At 38.4% G+C, this 24757-nt stretch overlaps 3 protein-coding genes across 3 annotated transcripts in view; 1 reads left to right on the top strand and 2 right to left on the bottom strand.

The window, feature by feature from the left end:
• The window catches only part of STK4 (serine/threonine kinase 4), a 60564-nt gene extending 53533 nt beyond the window's left edge, over positions 1–7031 (bottom strand). Inside the window, exons 1-2 of the mRNA XM_026665032.2 lie at positions 6808–7031; positions 2688–2768 (exon numbers count right to left, since the gene is read on the bottom strand). Of these exons, the coding sequence (XP_026520817.1) occupies positions 2688–2768; positions 6808–6839 (113 nt within the window). The 5' untranslated portion in view covers positions 6840–7031. The remainder of the gene's footprint in view (positions 1–2687; positions 2769–6807) is intronic.
• Positions 7032–9281: 2250 nt separating this feature from the next.
• On the top strand, positions 9282–21198 carry TOMM34 (translocase of outer mitochondrial membrane 34). Its single transcript, XM_026665031.2, has 7 exons — positions 9282–9506; positions 12327–12426; positions 13364–13516; positions 14233–14399; positions 15022–15169; positions 19195–19321; positions 19764–21198. The coding sequence occupies exons 1-7, from the start codon at positions 9386–9388 to the stop codon at positions 19866–19868; spliced, it is 921 nt and encodes a 306-aa protein (XP_026520816.1). The 5' UTR covers positions 9282–9385; the 3' UTR covers positions 19869–21198.
• Positions 20109–24757, bottom strand: part of LOC113410353 (embryonic polyadenylate-binding protein) — a 29629-nt gene continuing 24980 nt past the window's right edge. The window contains exon 15 of the mRNA XM_026664879.2: positions 20109–24568. The gene's annotated coding sequence lies outside the window, so the exon portion shown is untranslated. The remainder of the gene's footprint in view (positions 24569–24757) is intronic.

The raw sequence follows: 24757 nt of genomic DNA, 5'->3' as shown, positions 1-24757 counted from the left end.
CAGGAGTAGCAGAGGAATAATTTTTAGGTCACACATTGCAAAAATGAAGATAGTAATAAACGCTCTGCATAGAAATGACAAAACTATTTCATAGACCTCAATAACAGTACTCTTTTAGGTCCGTCCGTCCCCCCGGCCAGGTGAAAAAAGCTTAATGATTTCCTAGCCTGTTTAGAAAAATAGTCTTCAGAATAATAGTGATGGAATCTTTAACAGAATTCTGCATGTATACAAGTAGTCTTGAGTTACGATGGCCACCGGTAGCAGAATTTCTGTCACTAAGCAATGCAGTTGTAAAGCATGACGTCATATGACCAGATTTCTTAGCAAAGGCAATCACTGTAGTTCCCATTGTCATTTTTAAGCAATGATTGGGGGTAGTTAAGCAAAACCCTCCTTGAAACTACCTGCTGGCTTCCAACAACTAAAGTCAGCGTGGATGCCAGCAGGAAATTGCAAGTCCAGGCAGATTACAAGCAGGCCAGCAGACAGCTGCTGCCAAATGGGAGATGGAGTGAGGGGAAGGCAGGTGCCTGGGAAATATAGTACAGATAAGGCAGGGCTTGGGGTGGCTGCTACTGGGTGTGGGAAGGTGTGCAAGGGTATGCAAGTGGTTGGACAGTGTGCACTAGAATACATGAGCAAAGCAAGGCTTGGAGCGTGCGTAGATTGTCAGGAAGGTGCAATGTGAGCATAGGGAGGTTCAGGGAGGGAGCACAAGAGGCTGGGGAAAGGTGTACAGGTAACCAGCACAAGCAAACAGGTTGGAGGAGAGTGCGCAGATGGGGGAGACTTATCTAACCAACTTGCAACCTTTCCTGCCAGCTTCCCCATTGACTCTGCTTGTGAGAAGCCAGTAGGGAAGGTCACAAATCACATGAATGGGAGGGCTGCAGCCATAATAAAAGCCAGTTGTCCAGTGCCCAGGTCACAAACACCAGTGTGGGGTTGCTGTGACAGCTGGATGTTTGAGGAGGAGAGTAATCACTACTCATTGAGCACTCTCATAACTCTGAATGGTTGCTGAACAAGTGGTCTTTAAGTGAAGACTACTTTTATGCATTTTGGGTAAGTACAGGTATTCCTCAACTTAGAACTATAATTGAGCCCAAAATTTCCATTGCTAAGCAAGGAAGCTGTTAAGTGAGTTGTGCCCCATTTGATTAATTTTTGGGGTATGGTTGTTAAGGAAATCACTAAAGTTGTGAAAGGAATCTTGCAATGGTTAAGCGAATCTGGCTTCCCCCATTGAATATGCTTGTCAGAAGCTCCCTAGGAAGGTTGCAAATGACAATCCCAGGATCCTGGGATGTTGCAACCATTGTAAATACATCGTGGTTGCCAAGCACCCAAAGTATGATCCTGTGACTATGGGGATGCTACAATGGTCATCGGTGTGAGAATCAGTCATAAGTCTTTTTTTTTTTCCAGGGCCATTGTAACTTTGAATAGTCATTAAATGAACTGTTATAAGTCAAGGATTACCAATACCCAAATGCACACAATCATAAACATCATCAGCAAATATAACTATCAAAGAAAATCACAGTAACTAAGGTAACAAAAGTGTAAAGTAAAATAATGTTTTTCCTACATATCAAACCCGTGAACCTATTTTAATTGTCCCAATCCATCAAGGCACGTTCCAGAATTAAGTATCGTTTGGCTAGGTAAAACATGGAAAAAAATTATGTAACTCCATGACACAGAGATCATTCTGGTCAACTTTAGACTGGCAGTTGCTCTCATCCTTTACAAGCTTAGAGGGCTGTTAAAATGATCCAGCCCAGTCTTCTTGTGCAATGGTTTGGGTCCTACCTAATGGTGGTACTGGATGAATTACTCTTCAATATCTGAATCACTTATCTATGGTGTTCCATAAGCTTCAGTCTTATCTCCCATACTGCACAATATCTATAGGAAATTATTGGGAGAGTTTCGGGTTCTAGGGCTAGGGTGCCATGTATTTACTGATGACATCAAGTTCAACTGCTCCTTACCAATTTCAAGGAAGCAATCAGTATCCTTGAACCCTTTCTAATTTTGATGGTGGACTAAATGAAAGAGAACAACCTGAAATTAAATCCAGATTAAAAGAAATGTACCATTCATAGGAAAAAGATGGAAATGTTTCTTTCTATGATTGAAAGAAACATTTCCAGAAAAAGCAGGTTCACAGTTTCGAGATGTTTCCTGAACCTCACCTATCACTGTGTAGGCAAAAGTTACGTATGCATAATTACAGTTCATGAAGCTATGTGATCTTTCGTCAGTGGGCAATTTAACCTCTCCTCATTGCAACATCTCTTAATTGTTACATTCCACTTCAGATGGGGCTACTCCTGAACGGCGTCTAGAAACTGTAATTCAAACAAATTGTGACATTCCCACCAGATATACGATGCAAGATATATGAAATATTTGATGCTATAATAAAACATCTTCACATTTCCTGTCTCTTAGAATACAAGTCACTCTACAGCTAACTTTCTCTACTGTAGTCTATAAAACAATGTTTTGCCCTGAAATAAGTAGCCTGGTTTAATTACAGTCTTCAAAATGACTTGCTGTTTCAAATAGAGTTTTGATCGTACATATCAGGAAATGACATCAATCCCTTACGTACAGCTATTATCTATGGTAGCATTATATACATTGTGATAAGGATATTTATGTGGTTTACTTACCCCTCTCCAAGTTTTTCCAACACATCAAACACTTCTTCAGGCTGTTTTGTCAAACTATCTTCATCTAATTTTCTTAGTTGCCTGGAATCAAATAATTAGATATGTTATCATATTTTGATGGACAGACCTTCAATATCAACTTAATTCCAGCAGCAAATATAGTTTATTGACAAATTCTTCTACTAATACTGAGTATAAGCCATATATATGCAACACTGCATGTTTAAAGGACAGATGAGAACTTTTCTAAGGCAGCCTGAAATTTCCACCAACTATATCTCTTGTACTAGTATATTCCAATTTATAAAATATTTTTCACCCAAAATGCACTTACTAGTAATGAAATGTTTTCTAAAGTTTCATGAAAACTAGGCATTCATTTTCTGAATCAAAAATATAAAAAGAATCAGCAGCATATGCAAAACAGATAATGATTTTAAAAGAGGAAATATTACTAAGATTCTACCCAGGAAATGATGAAACATGAAAACAAGTCTTAATGATAAAGCTTTAAAATTACAGAATATAACCTGGTTTAGAATAGAAAATAACAAATATGTTATCCTTCCCAAGTTACAAGTTGGGTAACTGTTAGCCCACAAACTGTTCTAGCTATGCATTTTTAAACAAGCCACAATTGGCTAGTTCCATATATCATAGTGTGAATTCAAATGTATTAACCCTGCTCATACATGATAAACAACCAGTTAATTCATTTCTAAATGTTATCATAACATATTTAACTACATTTAATAGGAGTTTTTAAACTTTGTAATTTTATTTATTCGATAAGTTTATACAGGTAGTATAAACCTCAATTTGGACCAGTGCCAAGTAGGAAATGACAATAACCGCTTTCTAGCTCAAAATTGACAATATTAATCAGTTCCACAGCTCACTTTTATTTGCCTCCTAATCATTTCCTTACCCTTTGGAATGTATATCCTAGTGCCAGTATAATTAACAAGGGAATTAATGTTTTTATTTAGACTCATTATAGAGAAAGATTATAACAGAGTAAGCAGGCAAGCAAAGGGGGAATACCCATCAAAAGCAATATACTAGCATCAGCAGCTGGGTGCACACTATACAAATATCCCACTGAATTCTTTGTTGTGTACCTGTTTACTCTCTTGTAATTCCTTTCTCTCCAATCTCTCCCCTCTGCAGAAGGGGGACAAGCCATTTTTCCTGTGTCGGATCCATTCCCACTCCTCAATAAAGGGGAGAGATTGGAGAGTAAACAGCATATTGCTTTTGATGTGTATTTTCCACTGTGTGCCTGCTTTTATTCTCTTGTAACGTTTCCCTCTTTCATCTCTCTTCTCTACAAGGGAGGGGGGAGGAAAACAACAGCTCAGGCACAAGATGCCTACTAACTCTAATGGCAATCACATAACTGTGACTATCATGACTGAAGGACAGCATGGTTGTAACTCTGAACAGACACTGAACTAGGCAGTCAATAAGTGGGGATTACCTGTGCAGCTGCCCATTTCACAAACATGACTCTAGGTGGTCGTCCTCCACAATTTTAGAACCCCTCATATATACTCTTTGGGTATTATTTCAATGAGTAATTGAAATATCACCAGTCAACTCACATATTAAAGATTAGACATTTTAACAGAAAAACATTAACCCAATTTTAAAGCCTCTTGTTCCTATAAGATCATTGACTGAGATGGGCTGTTATAGAAATTGAATAATTGTTGCTGAAAAAACAATTACAAAATTTCATAATCAACAAGCATACTATGTAAGTAATACAACTCAATGTATATAGCTATAGACTAATTATGAGATATTTATCAAAAGAGAAACACTACAAAGCAAATACATCAAGTAATATCCAAAACCCAAAAGGTTTAAAAAATAATTGGCAATAAAAGAAAAAAAGGAAACAATTTTGAGAATCCAAACTGTTCATATTCATGTGAATATAAATATGGAACTGCTGAGATGGTGAGACACATATACAAATCTGTTACCCCATCCCTATTGTGGAAAAAATGTACCACAAAAGAAAGGAAACAGGTTCTTTTGCTCAGCATGCAAATGTATCAATGGAAATCGGCTGCAGTCTCTGATAATAGTTTAAAGTTACAGAAATTCTTCTGACTTCAATTGTCTTTAACTTGTGTTTGTTTTCCTATTGCAATGGGTAACGTAGTCCTCAAATTACAACCATATGTTTAGTTACCATTCGAAGTTACAACAGCGCTGAAAAAAGTGACTTATAATTGTTCTTCACACTTTCAACCATGGCAGCCTCTCCATGGCCACATGACCAAAATTTGGGAGCTTCACAATTGGTTCATATTTGTAACAGCTGCAGTGTCCTGGGGTCATGTGATCACCTTTTGCGACCTTCTGACAAGCAAAGTCAATGGGAAAGCCAGATTCACTTAACTGTGTTGCTAACTTAACTGCAGTGATTCACTTAACAAATGTGGCAAGAAAGGTCATAAAATGGAGTAAAACTCATCTGTCTCATTTAGCAACAGAAATTTTGCACTCAATTGTGGTCATAAGTTGTGGACTACCTATACTATATTTTGGTTCTCCAAATACTGAGTTGCAACTCCAATTCATCTGTCTGTCTCCCATCCAATTTAGAGGCCACCTGATTTCACAGAACTTATATTACAAAATAGTAATAATTAAAAACACATTGCTAAGTGCAACATTCCAATTTTATGATCTTATTTCAGCTTTCCTTTGCTTTACAGGCCTGCAAAGGTTGTAAATGTTAGGATTGGTTGCAAAGTTACTTTTTCACACCATTGTAATTGCAAACAGTCACTAAACAAGGCAGGCAGTAAATATAATTTCAATATAATCTTTACTGTTTTACTTTTATAAAGATATTCATACAAACACTGTCTGCTTTCAAAGGGATTTTTTTATAATTTCATACCTTATACAGCTGAAAGGCAATCATATAGGTTATACATGACTATGTGAGTTAATATCAAGAACGAGTACGTGCAAGATATTTTTTTAAAGGTGGGACAAAAATCTGTAATTCAGTAAATTATATAATTTGCAATCTACATATACAGAAATTTTTAATACTTGCAATGTTTAAGGCACTGTTTAAGCAATTAAAACTGCACAAGAAATGTATTGCCAGTATTTCAGGGTTTTGACATTTTAGAACTTCCCTTTATGCATTTTAAGACACTGGGTGCTCCTTTACGTATTCACTTCCCCTTACTATGTTTTCAAGCAATGAGCTTTTGGTAACTACAGATACCAACTTCCTCTGCAGAAAATGTTCGAAGTACCTCAAAATGTATACATGAGAGCCCATAATATTTTTGCTTTCAGCTTATGCTTCTAGAGAAAAGCTATTTCTAAAAAGACAACATTATTTGGAAAGCCTTGCAAATTCATAAAACAAAACTTTTACTATTCACTTCTCTATTCTTCTGCTGATGGGTTAACCAAAAACTTGGAAACCACCCTGAAGCCCTGATTTAAATGCCCAGGCAGAGACAATTATCTCCATCTTTGGAAAACTAACTAGACTAATCAATATGGGATTTCACCCTAGGCCTGCCTCCCTTGAGATGACAAGTTCGTATCTTTTGATACGGCGATATAAGTTTGACCACACTAAACGGTACCGCTGCATTCCTTCTCCGGTTTTGACAGTGGGAAAGAACACGACTGAGGAAAGCAGATGGCTCAACGTTCACAGATAAGGTGACCCAAAATGGTAGCTTAAGGGATTTCAGGTGGAACTTAAATCCAGAGAAAATAGTTGGACTAACGCAGCCCGAAGAGGCAAACAGCTGCAAAACGCAGAGCCGACTCCACCAATAGGAAACGAGCCGGGCGCCCAGTTTTGAGACAAAGAATTACAGAAAGACGCCTGTCCTTGAGGCACAAGGTGCAGGCGAAGCCGGACCGGCGAAAGGCAGCGGAGGAGGGGTCAGAGTTTCCTCTGCAGAGAAGACCCAAGAGCCGGTCTCAGAGGCAAGGAAAAGCGCAGTCGGCACGCAGCCCCCACCACCACCCCCATGGCTCGTTCTGTCCTTGAGGTTTCTTCCACCATCCTCATCGCGCGGTCACGCCCTTTTCTCTAGGGGCCCCCCAATGTCCGGCTTCTCACCGGCGCGGGTGGCGCAACTGCACGGTCTCCATGGCCGCAAGAGGAGGAGCAGCAGCAGCGGCGGCCGGTAGACAGAGCCGGGATGGTGCGGAAGATCAAAGAGAGGCGGCAGTCACTGGCGCTCCATCCCGGCCGCTTTCTCGCAGCTCTTCTTTACTCGCTCCAAACTCAAGGAGCGGGCCCCGCCTCCCAAACAAGCGGCGGCTTGCACTTCCGCCTCGGAGTAGCCTATCGAGGCGATGCCCGCCGGCTTCCGCAAAAAGCGAAGCCAAATACGGACCCCGCCCACCCGGCGCGCGGGTGGGGGGGAGGGAGATGAAATTCACTGCCCGACCCACGTGTTCGCGCCAATTCTCTCCTGGCTTTGGAGGGCGTGGCTACGGGGGTGGGTGGTTGGCTGTAATCTCGCCCATCTTTATTCCTCCTTTATTCACGAGGGAAGGCGTGGTGGGTACGCGCTTTCCCGAAGTTTGAGTAAGATGTGGCCGACCCCATTAACTTTGGGTTCACACATTGCATTAAACGATTATTTTTTTCAATCACCCTGGCGGAATTCACACCTTTCGCTAATTTATATCCTTATTACCCGTTAGTTCGTTTTCTTGATGCCCATAGCATCATAAAACTAAAAGGTGTTTTTTAAAGGACTGAAATATCCTGAAACTCTCATCTTGTAAAGATTTCAGGCAGGAAGTTAAACAAAAAAGGGAGGGAGAACAGGTACAGCCCTATGATTTGAACAATTTTTCAAAAAAAAAAATGGAAACAAGCATCCCAGTGTAAAGCAGCCATTGGCTATCAGCAAGCCTCTGAGCACAGGTTGACATCCATTAGACTTCTTTGTCACACAAAGCTAAGTTTTATGGCTTATATTTCAATACAGTGTACAAACCCAGAAAATTCTGTTAAGTCAGCACATTCATAGTAACTGGCCCAAAATATCCTTCTAAGCTAGGAAAAACATTTTAGCCTACTCTTATCCAAATACATGTTAGCTAGTGTACAGTGGAAATTTAACTTACACATGGTTGCAATCTTATACTTAGGGTTACTTGCGAATATTCACGATTAGAATACTGGTAAGCATATGATCATAAGTATGCCTAGTTCAGAAGAACAATTCTGATTATTTGGGATTGTTACTATCTGGATTCAGTTTTCAATCCATTTACTTGGAAGAAAGCTTTGAATCAAGTGAATTGTGTTATAATTGTTAAAATAATACAGAGAATTGGGGATTACTTATATATCACAGCATGCACTGGCTTAAGCAGAATGTTCTTACTGGGGGGGGGGGGGATTCTAGCAACTCCCAAGAAAAGTATTTGACATTTTAAATTCCATCAGACAAATTGTCTGTGGCATAAAGCTTATTAACAAGAATCTGCTAGCCAATTACACAAGAGTGGAGAGAGGTACGTAATTGGTTAAGAATTGGTCCATTTGTTTAGGTTTGAGGAAAAATAAAGGCCAAAATGAGTATTACCTGGAAAAATTCAACTTTGCTGGGACTTTAAAAAAAAATAGAGTATCTTAACTATCTGCAAAGATTTAGGCGCTCATTTGCTTTTAAGAATGGTATATCCTGAAGAGCCCTGGTCTAAAAGACCTCCAAGGCCCCATTCAATGCTATGATTCTGATTTTTTAAAAAGATTAAAATTGGGATTTTGAGGTTAGAAAAGGCTAGGAGGGCCACTAATAGGCTGTGTATAATCTGCAAACATCTTTCAGTGATGAATTGGGGCTGTGTGTCACAAACAAATGGGTATTCTTATATATAAATCTAATTGCAATTAAATAGAGATCATACTATCATGTAATAATCCTTTCTGTTGCATTATAAATTTCTATAGTGTAACAAATCTGAGTGGGACCACTGCAATTTGTGGATCCCTATTGTAAAGTTCTCTCATGGCTTAATATTTGGTGCAGAATCCACTTCTTTTTCTAATAGAAAAACATTCTATCTTAGTCCAGAATTTGCACTATTCCAGATTCCCATCCCATGGATACTTTATTATATACCTGTGTTAAACCTTGCTAGGAAAAAAAACCCATATGACTCTCCCCACCTTTTAATATAATGCAAACGCCACTATATGTTGGAAAGTCATTGCCACACACAGAGAGAGATTGAAGTTTAACATCTACCATCTCTCTTTCTTATTGAAACTTCAGTTTTCTGTTCAATTGATTTATATGCAGTTTTACGGGAGATTACTGTTTATAAATTTATTGATAGAATGAATGCAGTGGGCTTTCCTCCCACAGCTCGAAATACTCCATTGGGTTCACCCCCCAATGTGAATACAGTGCTGTAGACTACGCAGGCAGCTTCATTTCACTCTCCCTCCCCCCACTTCAAACCGCCCCCCCCCTCAACTGACTTCCTAAGCAACCATGTATAGATTGCAGCGCTGGACCTCCGGTGCACGGGCGTCTCTAAAGGAAGGAGGTGGGGCGTAGGCCGCTTGCACCGCCCCTAATTAAATCGAGCACGGAGGAAGTAAAGCGTCTCCTGGTTTCTACGCCGCCAGCCGGTGCCGGCTTTTTTCAGACCTCCCTCGCCCCGAGTTCATGGCTCCTGCGTCGCGGATCGCCGACCTGAAGCAAGCGGGCAACGAACAGTTCCGCAATGGGCAATACGGCCAGGCGGCTGCGCTCTACGGCCGAGCTCTGGAATTGCTGGAAGCGGCAGGTACTGGCGTGGAGCGCGAAGCCCCCGCAAAGGCCTCGCTCGGTTGTCCGGGGCGGGAGGTCCTGGACGAGAGACCTCGGGTTAGGACTCTGAGGCAGTCGCCTCATTGCCTCTCTTAGAAAGCCTTCGATAGGCTTTGAAAGAGGGGTTTTGTTTTTTTTACTTTCAGCCATCGGGTCGCTCTTTGCTCGGTACCGGCTGATTCCCCAAGTCTGACTCTTATTTACTTCTTTCGTGTTGTAAATGAGTTGTAAGATGGGGTGGGAGCGTCCGGCTGGGCTTCAAAGCCATAACCGGTGTGTGTGTGTGTGTGTGTGGATGGGATGGCATTATTTACGTTTATATTCCACATTTAATTTGCAAAATCACGAAGGGCCTTTAGGGATTCTCTCAGAACACCTCTTGGATAATGACTTCACCCATTTCATAGGTGGGTGAAACTGAGGAGGACAGATTCCCTGGCAGAGGTGAGATTTGAATCTGTCGAAACAGCGATTGGGTAGTAAAGTGTGTGGGCCACTATCTTTAATTTTGTCAAGAGACAAGCAGAAGCTTAGAATGACAATTCAGAATTGAGTCTGGCCTGGGCTTAGAGTAAAAGTATATTTCAAAACAGATTCCTATATGAATTCCAATTGATATCAATGTGCATTGTCTTTGGGCTTAAATCCTGCTCAGAATTTTTTTAAAGAAATGGTTGGTGTCTAATATTTTAGATTGTAGAACTAGAACCAAGCTTGAAGTGTAAATGCACAAAACAAACCCACAAAGATGTTTGTGTAAATGCACAAACAAATCCACAAAACCCTGCTACATAAATGTAGACAGCCAGAATATTTTAAACAGTACCTGATGGCAGAATATAAAAACTCCATCCCATTAGCTGGCTTTGAGCGTTCTGGACTTTTTTTTTTTATCAGCTTCTTAGGTAGATAAGAGGTGTTTTATGGTCCCCTGGATTAAAATGGAACAACATTCTTTCTCTTGCTACATATTCTTGGAATTGCAGCCCGTGGAGTACATAGACCAAATGTGGCAGATTGTGGTGGACATACAAGAAGAACTTTAGGTCTTCATAATTTCCTGGTCTTAAGTTACTGGGAGTCTCTGAGACCTCTTTCATAATAAGCTTTAGACTTATTATGTCAGCAAAGCTATCTGCTGCAGTCACAATGAGAGATTTTTGGCCACTAGCAGAAATGAGAGTTGTGTGGAGTCAGAAACTGGATAGCTCTAGTGAAGCACTTTCTTTTCCTTTCTATTGCCCTGAGCCTCCAAGCTTTAATTCATTTTTAAGTATTTTCTGATTATTTCTGTCCTCTGTGTTCCTTATGGACTCTAAGGTGAGGAACAGAAACTTATCTAATTACCTTGTAACTTCAGCCTTGTCTCCCTTTTACTTACGTAGTTGTAGCCCATTGCCTTTCCTAAACACAAGAGATAGTGAGTGAGTGACCTTCTAAATAGAAAGCAACATTCTGGAATGATAGAACATAGTGAAAGCCCTAATATCCAGCAGATAAATGAAAGAAATTAAAGATTTAAAAGGCCTTTTCTAACATAAAGACCATTTTTAAAGAGCATTTATGTCTTTATAAAATGTTTGAAAAGATCATATACAATTAAAGTATTTCCATAATTTGTTTAGGTATCATATGGTCTTTTTTTGTTAATCATGTATGAATAATAGATACAAAGGTTTACATGCTACCTATTAAAAATAAGGTAAACAGTTACTAAGTGCTCTCTTTCCTTGAATAAATTCTATTTTAAATTGTATATAAGCATCATTTAAGGACCCAGTATATATAAAACAGCAAAGGTAACATGTAAGAAAACTTTATTTTTGAATGCATATATTTATATTTTTTGATATTTGTATTCAATTATAAGGAAATTGGCAGGCCATATTGATTATTTAGCCACGTGGATAGGAATATTCAACAGTACTTTGAAAGCTAGTATATAAGACTGAGTAGTGTTAAATTTCATAGCGGGTGAAACCATTGATCCATAGAGTTTAGTAATGTCTATTCCTGCTAATATGATCTTTTCTAGTCTTAACTGAGATGCTAACACGATTGGAGATCCTGGTATATCTAAATGCATATAATCTACATTTAAATGATCCTTACCAAAATTATATATATATAAAATGAATTTAGCTCAACCATAGATCAACTAGGGAGGACCAATTCAATTTCCATATAAAAAAAAATTATTATTGGAGTTCTTTCACAATTGACACAAGATAAAAATCTAATATATTCATGATAATATATAATGTGATAGAGAAAATTTTATTACTTACAAGCCACACATTTCCCTTGATTTTTCCCCAGTTATGACTTAAGGCTAGGTAGAAATTAGTGGACTTGAAGTTTTATGTAGACAGCTAAAGGTATCTCAAAAAGAAGAGATTGTGCCAAACCCAACTTGTAAATAAAGGTAAAGGTTCTTGCACATACATTCTAGTCGTTTCCAGCTCTAGGGAATGGCTCATCTCTGTTACAAAGCAGAAGAGCTAGCGCTGTCCGAAGATGGAGTCTCCATGGTCATGTGGCCGGCATGACTAAACACCGAAGGCACACGGAACGCTGTTACCTTCCCACCAAAGTGGTCCCCATTTTTCTACTTGCATTTTTACATGCTTTCGAACTACTAGGTTGGCAGAAGCTGGGTCAAGTAGCGGGAGGTCACTCCGTTACACATTGCTAGGGATTCGAACTGCCCAACTGCCGCCCAACTGTACCTTAGCATAAATGCTGTTCTTGTACTTAGACATGTTTGCTATATTTTAACACTTGTCTTTATCCATAGGGGATGTGAATACAGAAGAAAAAAGTGTTCTCTATTCCAATCGTGCTGCTTGTTATTTGAAAGATGGGAACTGTAGTCTTTGCATTAAGGATTGCTCTGCGTAAGTAGCTGCTCTCTCAAGAAAAGGAGAATGAGTGCATACATCCCTGTTTTTTGTTTTTGTTTTACTTCTTGGCTATTTAACAGTTGAGGTTTTTCATAGTCTAGTTGGGATTGTGAAATAAAGTAACTAATTCTGCTTGTTTAAAACTATGAAAAAATCTCTCTCACGTTTTACTTTTTTTCTTTGTAGAGGCTACATATACTTTCTGTATATCCAGTTGTCAATAGTTTTTTTATTAGAGAGAAGATGAAAGATAACATCCCTGAGGATTAAATGTATATTCTCTAACTGACAAACAGTAGGAAATGTGGGAGAGATTTAAAAAGTGGCTTGCTATGCATTCTTAAGATAGCAGCAGCCATTTTAACTGCTGACTTGGAGTTAGCACTACACTTCTTAGGTTTGGGAAATGTAAGTATTTAAAAAATGGGAATGCCATATTTATTATTTAGGTGCCATCAAGTTGGAAATCATCTCTGGTGATTATCTGGACAAATGCTTGACCTGTCTGTGCAGCTGATTGAGTTGAACAGATTTGGCGTTCCAATTATTTGATAGGTGATTCAGAAGAAGAAAAATATTGTCACAAGAGTGGAAAATTAATATTGTTTAATATTATTCAGCATTAGTAAAGATAAACAGCTATTTCTGAGATTTGTAATGGAGTAGGTCTTATATTGCAAGCACAATATTTATATATCATACTTTGCTTTTATTTTGTCTTAAAACTTGAAAACATTTGTCAGAGACAAACTCTATATAAATATTTTATCCTCTTCGATTGAATGCTTGGATAATTCAGCCAAATTTCAAATATTAAATTAGGTGAATTTAAATATTATTTGTATTGATGGTACTATGTATATAATCTTTCCAGGAATTAAATATGAATATTAACTTTTATGCTCTCATGAATTGTTTTCTCCTCTGCTAGCGCTCTGGATCTGGTTCCTTTTGGAATCAAACCTCTGTTGAGGCGGGCAGCAGCCTATGAAGCCCTTGAACGATACAATTTAGCTTATGTGGACTACAAAACTGTATTACAGATTGATTGCACTGTACAGGCTGCACATGACGGAGTCAATAGGTAATGCCTTTCTTTGTATTTAATGAGTATACAAAAGTGATTGAATGATTTGCAAATCTGATGCCATTGCGATGAATTGGACTATACTCCTACAGTCTATGACTCTAGCCCATAGTGGCTGGGAGTCATGGGACTTGACATTCAAAATACTTAGCATGAAATTATGTAGTCCATTAGATCATATTATTACTCTAGCCTCACTTAGGTAAGAAGTGCATGCTGTGTATAGAGATGTATAAAATGTTCTGCACTGAAAGGTAATGCTTTGGAACAAAGCCTATTATTTATTTATATAATTATTTGGTTTATATTCTGTTCTCAAGGAAGTCAAGATGACACACATTACTCTCCCTCCACCAATTTTCCCCCTAGCACACATGAGTTAGAATCCTGTCAGTATTAAGGTTCTTGGGAGGCCAGATGTGGAGGACAGGCATAGCACAAAGTTACCCAGCTCTTTCTTGGGAATACTGTATTGAAATAAACCTTCTAGAAATGGCCATAATAACCAAGAAATTATTAATCAGCTACCTTTTTGTTTTAAGTTACTGCCATGAAATTACTACTGCAGTATATGATCAATAACTTTTTCAAAACTTATCAACCAAAATCTATATTTTCTGATAATATAGATTTGTTAACCAAATAACATTTAAAAAAAGATATTGCAGCAGATAATATGTATTATAATCTTACATACAGTTATCTTCATTTAGAATGACAAAGGCTTTATTGGAAAAAGATGGTCTTCAATGGCGCCAGAAGTTACCCCCCATCCCAGCTGTTCCTGTTTCTGCTCAGAGAAGGTGGGAGCCTCCTACTGGAAGCCAGGAAGATACTCCAAGAGCCAAAGCAAGTAATTCTGTTCCTGAAACAAACCAAGGTCAGTAGCCTTTTCATCTACTAAGTGGTAAGTGATTAAAGCATCTTTAGCTTATACATACTTTTCTAAAAGGTGTTGTCCAAACAGTCATTTTCATTTTTCTTGTCTTGTGTTTCCAAGGAACCACAAATGCATTTTGGAATGGTTGTTGGAGTGGACGAAGAGAGAATCTTTTGGGGTAGAAAATAACTGATAAAAACATATACAAAAACTTGCTATCCGCACATACATCAATAAATAAGCATATGATTATTTGGGTTCCTTAAGCTCTGCTAAACAGTAGGAAACATGATTTTTAAAAGAGAATAAATAGAGTGGCACTCTATATGAATTGATTTTAGGAAGAAGAATACAAAACGTACTATTCCATGTACTATTCCATTCTAGTTCAGAGAATTAATTCCAAGTAACTGGAAAAACATTGGGCTTATTAATAGTTGAAGTATCATATTCTATATCAGAAATGGTTAATTCCTGAATCTTAGTGGACGGTCATTCGAAGTCCCAAGCATTCAGAACTGGATTTTCATTCCTGATATTTTTCTCTTATAATAATAAATATGCAATGAAATGTTTTCATTTTACTATTAGTTTACTCTTTTTTCTTGAATATGAATTCCAGTGCCTAATGCTGCCTCAAGTGAACGAGCAAATATGCTGAAACTAGAAGGAAATGAATTTGTGAAAAAGAACAACTATAAGAAAGCTATTGAAAAATATACAGAGAGTATAAAACTCCACAAGATGGAATGTACAACTTACACTAACAGGTAATGCTTATGTAACCAAATGAAAAATAACTTCACTAACTTGACAAGTAATCAGACAATGCCATTGGCATGTTAAACCACAGTTTGATTAATTGTATGAAATACAATAATTCATACATATTATTTTACAAATTAAAATTTTATTCAATTTTAAATGGGTCATAGAAAGGAAATATCGGGATATATGTATTAGCCAGCACCATTGTGAACAGCACTCTAAGCAACTCTTATATACTTTGCTGCAATTTTTTGAGTTATTCAAGGATGATTGCTGTTTAAATGGTGATACTGGTATTGGTGCTCATACTGGTCTTTTGGATTTACACATCCAGTGATGTAATAAATTCCAGTCTGAATGAAAACAAAAATTACTGCCTCACTAAACTCCATTGAACTTCAACATTACTTTAGATCACTTATTAGAAATAAGAAAACATAATTCAGATATGTCAATATGATGAGGACCATGAGAACTTGGAATAGCATCTCCAAACCTTTCACCCCAAGGCCAGAGAAAATGATTTCCTTATATATCAAATATACAGGTAGTCCTGAGGTGACCACTACATTCGAGACCAGTATCTCGATTGTTGTGTGAAAAGGTCATTAAGCGAGACACCCATATGACTGCCTTCCTCAGTAACCATAATCCCAGCCCTCCCAGTTGTGGTCATTAAGGAGTCTCCCAAGTCATTATACAGAGAAACTGGAAGAGCTGCCTGCTGAGTTCAGTTCCCCTCCATGTGTGGAAGCAGACTGCTCTGGCAGGCTGCTGGAATGGAGCTCAGCTCTTCGGCCTCCGAGCTCTGTTTCTGCCCTGCCCTGAAGGAGTTCGGCTACCCTGTGTGTATGGAAAGAGACTGCTCTGGTGAGTTGTAGGGACAGAGTTTGGATCTACCAATGTTTTCTGTACAATAGTCCTCAGCTTACATCCATTTTTTTTTATCATGGCAGCACTGAACAAGGGGGCCCTCAGCCATTGATTTGCAGTGCTTGATTTTGCAGCCATCAACACTCCCTACTGACTTCCCACAAGCAAAATCAACAAGAAAGGGAATCAGACGTTGTAGTCACGTAACATTGCTTAACAACAGCAACCAAAACTGCTGTTGCTAAGCGGCGCAATCACCTGTCATTGTGCTTTATCATTGTGTCACTTAGCTATGGCAATTATGGCAATTGTTATCATAAACTGATGACAGCCTCTTCCATGTGGAGGTCTGCAATATCGTGATAGTCAGTCCCCTTAATGCAAACAGTCCCAGGTGTTCTGGATGGTTTTTAATATAAGTGTTTATCTTTAAATAAGGACTGGAATCAAATTTCAAATAGCAAAATTGTTTTTCAGCTCCATCACATGCAACAAAAAATCCCATAGGAAGATGGAAATCCATCTCATCAGTGTATCTTATTGTATTTTATAATATAATGCTTATATAATCTCCATCTCTTATTGTGTTATTATAATTTGAAGCAGTATAATGGATATTTTTGCTGTTTTGAAGCCATTGTAAAGTTGACTGATTGATAGATGTTACAGCTTTGCCTGATATATGAACCAAAGTGTTGTACATAGCAGTGATGGCTAACCTTTTCATTGCCATGTGCCAAAAGTGTACAAAACTGCACCCATAATGCAATGCACGTGCAACTCCCGCCCCCTGCACATGGACGCATGACCCCCTGCCACGTGTCTTTGCGCATGTGTGCGCGACCCCCTGCGTGTCGCGCGGCTCTGCGCATGTGTGCGTGACCCCCCCACATGCGCCACAGCCCTACACATGTGCAGCAGATACCTGACAATCAGCTGGCTGGCAGGAGGCATGGGCGCATGTGCAATGGATCTGTTCCGGGTGACGGCTCACATGCCGGCAGAAATGGCTCTGTGTGTCACTTCCAGCACGTGTGCCATAGGTTCGCCATCACGGGTATATAGTGTCAGGGAGTGGAAATGATTTGATTGTCAGTTTAAAATTATCCTGAAGGAAGAACACTTTAGTAAATACTTTATTCATGGAAAACACCTACACATATCCTTTCTTCTTTCCGTAGTTCTTTATTTCAGAACAGCATTTTCCTGTTCTACTTACATGGCATTTGTCTGTCTTTATATATAAGAAAATCATTTTTCCCATTCCCTTCTGAATGCAGTTTAGATCCTTAAGTTAAACTGGGACTGTGAACCAGGGGTGGGATTAAAAATTTTAACAACCGGTTCTGTGGGCGTGGTTTAGGTGGTAGGCATGGCTTGGTGGTCTTGTGACTGGGTGGACATGGCTTGGTGGTCATGTTATTGGCTGGGCATGGCCAACTCAATATCGCTCACATTGAGGAACACATCTTGCCTGGCCTCTCGTGACTCTGGGGATGCTGCAACAGTCGTAAGTGTGAAAAATGGTCATAAGTCACTTTTTTCAGTGCCATTGTAACTTTAAATGGTCACTCCACACAAGCAAAGTACCAGCAAAGGAGGGGGAAAAACCTCCAGAGACATTCCTGAGATAGGAAGACAAGACCTGCCAAAAATGTAATACGAGTTAATGGAGAGGCAGTCTCTATAAGCAACACCAGAATGTTTCCTTCCTGCCTTCCTTACAGGATTAGGCCAGTAATTTCTTCTAACAACCGGTTCTCCGAACTGCTTAGAAAGTTAACAACCAGTTCTAGCGAATAGGTGCGAACTGGTAGAATCCCACCCTGCCGTGAACTGAAAAAGACCACCCTCCCATTTGCATTATGTAAGAATACTGAATTAGAAAAGCTGGACAGTAGTAATAGTCAAGTAGATAGCAGTTCACAAAGGGTGTAATGTAGGGGTAAAAATCCTTTTGGTAGAATGCAGTTCCATTTTTATCCTGTGTGGGGCTGTGGGAAAATTGCTGGTGATGTTTATTTAATTTATATGCCATCTATCCAAGTAAAACACACACTGGTAAAATAGCTTCATTTCTAAGCTAACACAAGAAAAGGATTACATTCAATTATGCAGCATAACGAACAAAATAAAAAAGTATATTATAACAAGGGATTATATAGTGCTGTAAATAGGTTCTGAGAGCCAGAATGGTAAGAAGGTAAGGTGTGAGAATAGAAGTAGGAAGATCCAGTTTCTTGCCCTCCTTAGGGCATGGAAGTTGGCAGAATGAGTCAATCCTAGAAATTGAAGAACTTCTGCCTATCAACCTGCACTGGAACAACATGGTAGATTACATAACCACCAATTAAAAAAAACGGCCTTCATCCTGCCATGGACTGATGTTGAATATTGGCTTTCACGCTTGGCAACTTTTAAGATGTGTGGGTATGGGCTTCCAAAACTCCACACATCTTAAAATTTCCAATTATGAAAAATGCTGATTTATGATGTAATAACAATGAAAACAGGAACAAAGATTTCAGTTTTCCATTTCTATTATATTTCCAAAGGGCTCAGTAATATTTTCAAGGTGGCACTGAAAACTAGATTGAAAGTTCAGAGTTGCTGTGAACAAATGCTACATGGAGGCGCTGCAGTATATATGTAAAAAAAATTCTGGAGAACTGTTAGCTATAAAAATTGGATTGGCCAGATACAGCATTCTGAATCACTTTAAGTTCATGTCATTTATATACATGAACTGAAAGATATATTGTAGCAATTTTAATGACAAGAGCAACATATTGTTCAGGATATATATAACTGCAGTATCCTCAGCTACAGTAGTAAGTGCATAGTAACAATAAATATGTAATGGTAGTGAATATACATGTACTGGTGACAATACCAAATAATTTCATCCATTATAATTTCAGGGATGTGGAAATAGATTTGGAGGACAACTTTCTCAGAAATTGTAGATACGTTGCAAGATGTGTAAAGCCTTTTAACATTTTTAACACATGCATTGTATAATTAAAGCCAAATATTTGAAAATATAAATGGAACACTTGCACTTCTAGTCTTCAAGAGATGAATCAATACCTTGAATCCTAGATTGTAACCAATTGTTTTTGAAGACATGTATAGGTTATTTTCTATATTTCAGAGCTCTTTGTTACCTGAATCTGAAGCAGTACAAAGAAGCAATTGTGGATTGCTCAGAAGCCCTTAAAATAGATCCTAAAAATGTCAAGGCATTTTACAGACGAGCACAAGCATATAAAGAGCTTAAGGTAAATAACTTTTTTGTTTTTGTTTTAAGTTTTAAATAAGTGCACAGTCAAAATAGGACACTCAGATTTATATTACTCAGTAAGGAAATAACCTCATTGGGTTCTCTTTAAGATTTTCAGTGGATAATATTCCTTACAATGTAGATCATTTTAACTGCATTGCATTTAAAGAACCATCTTACAAATTTGTAGGCAACTATTGGAGCTCCTTATCATATTTTTCTGTTTTTGTGTGTGTGTGTGTGTGTGTGGTTTCTTCTGTGTAAGTTAAAAAGACAACTCCAAACAATTCTTTCTTTGCTTATAAAAGTGGACAGTACATACAAGGCAGGTATTGTCTTCAGTTAGAACAGTATGGCTGCAACAAAATAAAATATTTTAATCCCTTAAAAATACATTAAAGGTATTTTTCTCAGAATTGTAATTGTTTCTGTTTCTCTAGGACTATAAATCCAGCAAAGCAGATATCAACAGCCTCTTGAAAATTGAACCAGAGAACGGTGCTGCTAAGAAACTACAACAAGAACTAAACAAGCTTTTAAAATAAGATAGCTAGAACTTTGTACTTTTCTGATATGTTTTTGTTTTTTTAAAAAGATTACTGGGATGCGTTTGCAAAATCCTAGGCCTGCTGATGTTTCTCTGGTTTCATCCCTTATAAAAAGTATCCATTCTTCCTCCTGCAGTTGTAAAAATTCTGTGTTATCTCTTGAGATCTGCAAATTATTTAGAAGAGGAATTCTAGAGAATTGTTTTTAATTAGCACACTATTTGTCCAATGTACTCCTAGTGTGTTTGCAGAGACAGAACTATTATAGTGGCTGATTGATGAAAGTCTTAACTTAACAAACAGGCAGTAAGACTTTCAAGATCCTGCTTTGCCTTAATTTTTGTGGACTAGCTTTGGTGGAGCATTTTGGTCTTCAATGTGTTATTTGGAAATCTAAAAATGCTTTTGTCCTTTACTATAGAATGGCATCTTGTCCTTTCTTCATTCTATCTATACCTTTTAGCAATTTGCCTCTTCAGTTCTTGGTAATTAAGTTTAATTTCATGTTCTCTAAAGTTAAATACATGTTGAAATATGTTACTCTTTTTCCAGAGGTACTTTTTTCATTTTAACCTTGTTATAAGCTAAAGCTCATGTTAGGGAAAATATGATCAATTTAGAATAGCCCAATCTCAGGGCTGCTTTTGCATCTTCTTACAGTTGCTTATCTACAACCTAGATTCTTGCAAGCAAAAAAAAAAAAAAAGTGCCCTCAGAATGATAATTCAAAAAACATCACTGTAGAAAGGAATGAGTCATATATGTTGGGCAGTCCACAGTATCTCTCACATTGGCCGTGTTTTGATGGATCTGTTGGGCAGTTGTAATTTAGCAACACCTACACATTTTCCTTTCTTGCTATAGAGAAATATATTGTAGATGAAAAAACACTTTTAGTATTCAGCCTATTATCCTGATACTCTGCTTGAGTAGGAGAATTGAACATCCGCCTGCTATTTGGTAAAAATGCTATCCAAAATTTACCACTATGTCACCTTAAAAAATCCTTACATCTTCTACAATACCTATACAGATGTTGCTACTCTGAGTAGCATGCTCTCTCTGCACCTTTTCCAAGGTGGCTCTGTAGGCACCCACTTGGAGCATTATTATTTCTTGTCTTAGTGAGAAAAGTTTTGCCTCTTACTAAGAGTAGAGACCATGCACGAAGCATTTTGAGAAGTTCTGTTTTCAATGTACTGTAGAATATCATTTGTTGCTAGAAATTTTAGAGAGAGTCTGTCCTTAGGCCTTGTTGCAAGGATCAACATACCCTGTTATTTTTAACTTTCAAAATAAACAAGCTCTTATGGATATAAATTCAGAATATTCCAAATCTCTTCTTTTTTTAGTGTTCTAATACTGAGCATCTCTTCTTTTTGAAGGAAACTTGTCCTAATTTCATCTCTACATTATCATTGCGTTATTTCCTTCCCAAGGGGGAAAGGATTTACACCAGGAATGTATATAGCACCTATACCTGCCAAGCAATATTATGCGCTAAAAATAAAAGTAAACCCACTAAAATCTCATAATCTGTGGAAGTTTCCAGTTTTGTGGGAGGTGGGGATGGGATAGTTGAAGGGTCTTCAAACTTGGTAAGTTTAAGACTTGTGGACTTCAACTCCCAGAATTCCTGAGCTAACATGACTGGAGGAGGAATTCTGGGAATTGAGGTCCACGAGTCTTAAAGCTGTCAAGTTTGAAAAGCCCTGGGATAGTTGATCCATCTTTCCTTTGAGATATTGACCTAGAAATTTTTCAGCCAATCTTCCTCCCCTTTTTTTGGAAAGGTGGAGAAATTGATTAGGCTGCAGCTTCAATGGGTCTTGGAGAAAGTAAATTATTGGTTTTAGTATAGCACTGACATGGAATTAATTATTCTGATGATGACGGTGCATCTATCCTAGCCCTTATTGACTGCCTTTGAATAGCAGGGCATTGTTTAAATAAAAATCGGTATATTAAGGCAGATAAAACATCAGAGAAAAGAGCCATTACTTGTATGGCATAAATGTAGCCTAAATGAATACCCAATTTCCAGACAGGGTCTTTAGTCTTCCCTCTCTCTTTTGGAGCCAACTGGAACTGGATTACATACATCCCCAAACTAAGTGCAAACATAGGCCCAAGTGGTAATATTAAATGTAATTCTGGTAATATGAATGATGGTGCCATATTTATCAGGAAAATAAAAGTTTATAATGTCTGGTTTGTGGCATATAGTATGCCATAGACTGAAAGACCCAGGATGCTTCACACTAAAGAGAGCATTATCTTGCATATTTATAAAACCCCAATTTTCTTTTTTGGTCACCCTCAACTTGCAAGTCACTTAAGATATCCTTCTAAACCATCTCCTGGATTATATGGCTCTGCTCACAGTCACTCATCTGGATTAACAGACCATGCTCTAGATACATGATGGCGAACCTATGGCATGCATGCCAGAGCCCTCTCAGCGGGCATGTGCACCATTGCCAGCTGGTCTGGTTTCTGGCGCCAGCTGGTCTTCGTGGGTGCTGGAGCGCCGGAAAATGGGCTGTTTTCAGGCCGTTTTTCAGGCTGTTTTTGGCACTGAAAATGCCCAAAAATGGCCTGAAAACGCCCCCCAAAATGCCTAATAAACAGGCATGCATGCACCGGCCAGATGGTCTTTGGTTTTTTGGTGCTCTGGCATGCGCACATGCACAAGCATGCATATGCGTTCCAATTTGGGCACCGTGCGGAAAAGGTTTGCCATCACTGCTCTAGATGGATTTCCTTGAAGGTGAGTCAGAAGCTACATGTGATCCAAAATTCAGCAGTTATGGGTATACCTAACTACACATACATAATACCACCCCTGCATAAGTTGCAGTGATTACTGGTATACTTCTATTTGGTAGATTACTGTGTACAAAATCCCTTTATGGCACAGGGCTAGGATATTTGAAGAATTGTCTATCTCCATCTCTCTGCTCATCCAAGAATATAAGAATATTAGAAAGGTTTGGCATATCCCAGGTCACATCTATTTAACAGTGCCAGCATGAACTACTGCAGTTCCTATTCAACAGCTATCTAACAACTTTGACATTAACACACACACACAAAAAAGCCAAATGGACTGCTGAATTGCCAGATACAGGCAGTTCATATATGACCCTACACAAAAGGTGCCAGGTTTTGACCTTCCTCGTCAACATTGGTCAACTCTTAAGATCCGTACCCAACATGGTGTCTGCCAGGACTCATTGTTTAAGTGGGGTCTTGTCTCTACCCCTCAGGTGCTCCTCGACAAAATATGTATCACATTATGTCCAAATGTCCACCAAGAGCTCACACAGGCCCAATGTCTTGATTTTTTTCAACATAGACCACCCTGTCCTTGAATGGCTGGGTGGACTGGGCATTAACATTTGAACCACTATAAGTCCATGTATTTGCTGTACACTAAATAAAATAAATAATGGCTTCAAAATCCAAGGGACTGGTTTGGACAAAACTCAGCAGCACTTTTTTGTGTGGCTGTTGATAAAAATAGGATTGCCAACATGATCGCCAACATCCGATGACGGATATGGCACAAGAAGAAGAATGAAATAGAACAGTCTTCTATTTAAGACTGTTCTAAGTCTTAAGAATGGTTCTTAAGAACACCCAGAGATCCAGATGGTGCCAACACTGCCAGATTTCAGAAAGCGCCCCCCCCCCCCAAATCTAGCCTTCCCCCAGTCGGCAGGTCAGGATGTTCCATGAACCATCAGTGTGTTAATATAGGTAGTCCCCAGATTCAACTGTTCAAAGTTAAAACAGCATGGACAGCATGAATGGTATTTATAAGAGGTCCTTGTAGTTCTGGCTACCAGAGTGAGTTGCAGTTCTAATGTCAAAATTTCTGATGTTTCCTGACAGCTTCCACAAGCAAGAGTCAGTAGGGAAACCAGCAGGAAGTCACAGTCACGAGAGGTCTTCACTTAAGGAGGCATATGGTTGTCACTAAACAATGACAACCAGGGCTGCCAAAACTGCCATTGCTAAGTGATGGTAGTTATTGATATCACACTTAGCAACAGCAATCCAGTCCTGATAAATTTTGATTTGGGTGCGACAGATTTGGGTGCTTTTCAATGGTATTTTTCCCCTTGGGATTTTTATTATTTATATTCCTTTGCTGGTTTCAATGTTGCTAGTGGCCAGAATTACTTGCAAGCGGACAGTCATATAAACTGAATAAAATAAATACAAAAAGAAACATTAAGAGTTTTGAATCCACCCACAAACAAACAAAAACTTGTTGTTTCTGCCATTTCTACAGCAAATGTGAAGAGTAGCATCTAGAAAAGGAGACAAAGGTTGGTGAAGTGAAGTTTCAGTTATTTTATCAAGTCAACAGCAGGAATAAATAAAATATTGTTACAGGCTCTCAAGCTTAAGATTATCACAAAAGAACCAGGATTGAAAAATAAATTTGCAAAAAACAACATAAGAGAATCATTTGGTTCCATTTTCATCTTCCTACTGCATCATTATCATATATACCAGGATTACATATGGGAAAAGTTACTATAATAGCTATTCAGTGCAAAAAAGAAAACAATTCAAATCAGGCTAGATTTTTGCAAGAACAACTAGTTTAAAGAGATATTCACAAAATCTCTGGTAACATGAAGGTTTTGTCCTCTTCAGTGGGGATTGTCCGTTTTCCTTTTTTCCTGCAACGACACATTTTAGTTTTAATTGGAAAAGCCAAGGCTAATTTTCTTTTTACAAAATGCTGCTAGTTAACAGGTTTTCAAGAGCTTTTTTTTTTTTTTAGCTTTACAGCCTTAGCAACAACTTGTTTTTAAATCATTTATTTTTCATTTCAATGTGAAAGTGAGCATTTGCACCCAAAATCTTAA

Source organism: Notechis scutatus, chromosome 3 (genome assembly GCF_049901735.1).
Source record: "Notechis scutatus isolate UNSWTSFEM ecotype Mainland chromosome 3, rNotScu1.2, whole genome shotgun sequence".
Taxonomy (NCBI): domain Eukaryota; kingdom Metazoa; phylum Chordata; class Lepidosauria; order Squamata; family Elapidae; genus Notechis; species Notechis scutatus.
The sequence above is the reverse complement of the archived record's forward strand: the minus strand, read 5'-3'. Positions and strand labels throughout refer to the sequence as shown.

Bases quoted from the DNA above. Each gene is read 5' to 3' on its own strand.
- TOMM34 (XM_026665031.2), top strand. From the start codon at position 9,386: ATGGCTCCTGCGTCGCGGATCGCCGACCTGAAGCAAGCGGGCAACGAA. The intron at 12,427-13,363 runs GTAAGTAGCTGC...CTCCTCTGCTAG, and splicing joins TGCATTAAGGATTGCTCTGC to CGCTCTGGATCTGGTTCCTT. The intron at 15,170-19,194 runs GTAATGCTTATG...TCTATATTTCAG, and splicing joins TGTACAACTTACACTAACAG to AGCTCTTTGTTACCTGAATC.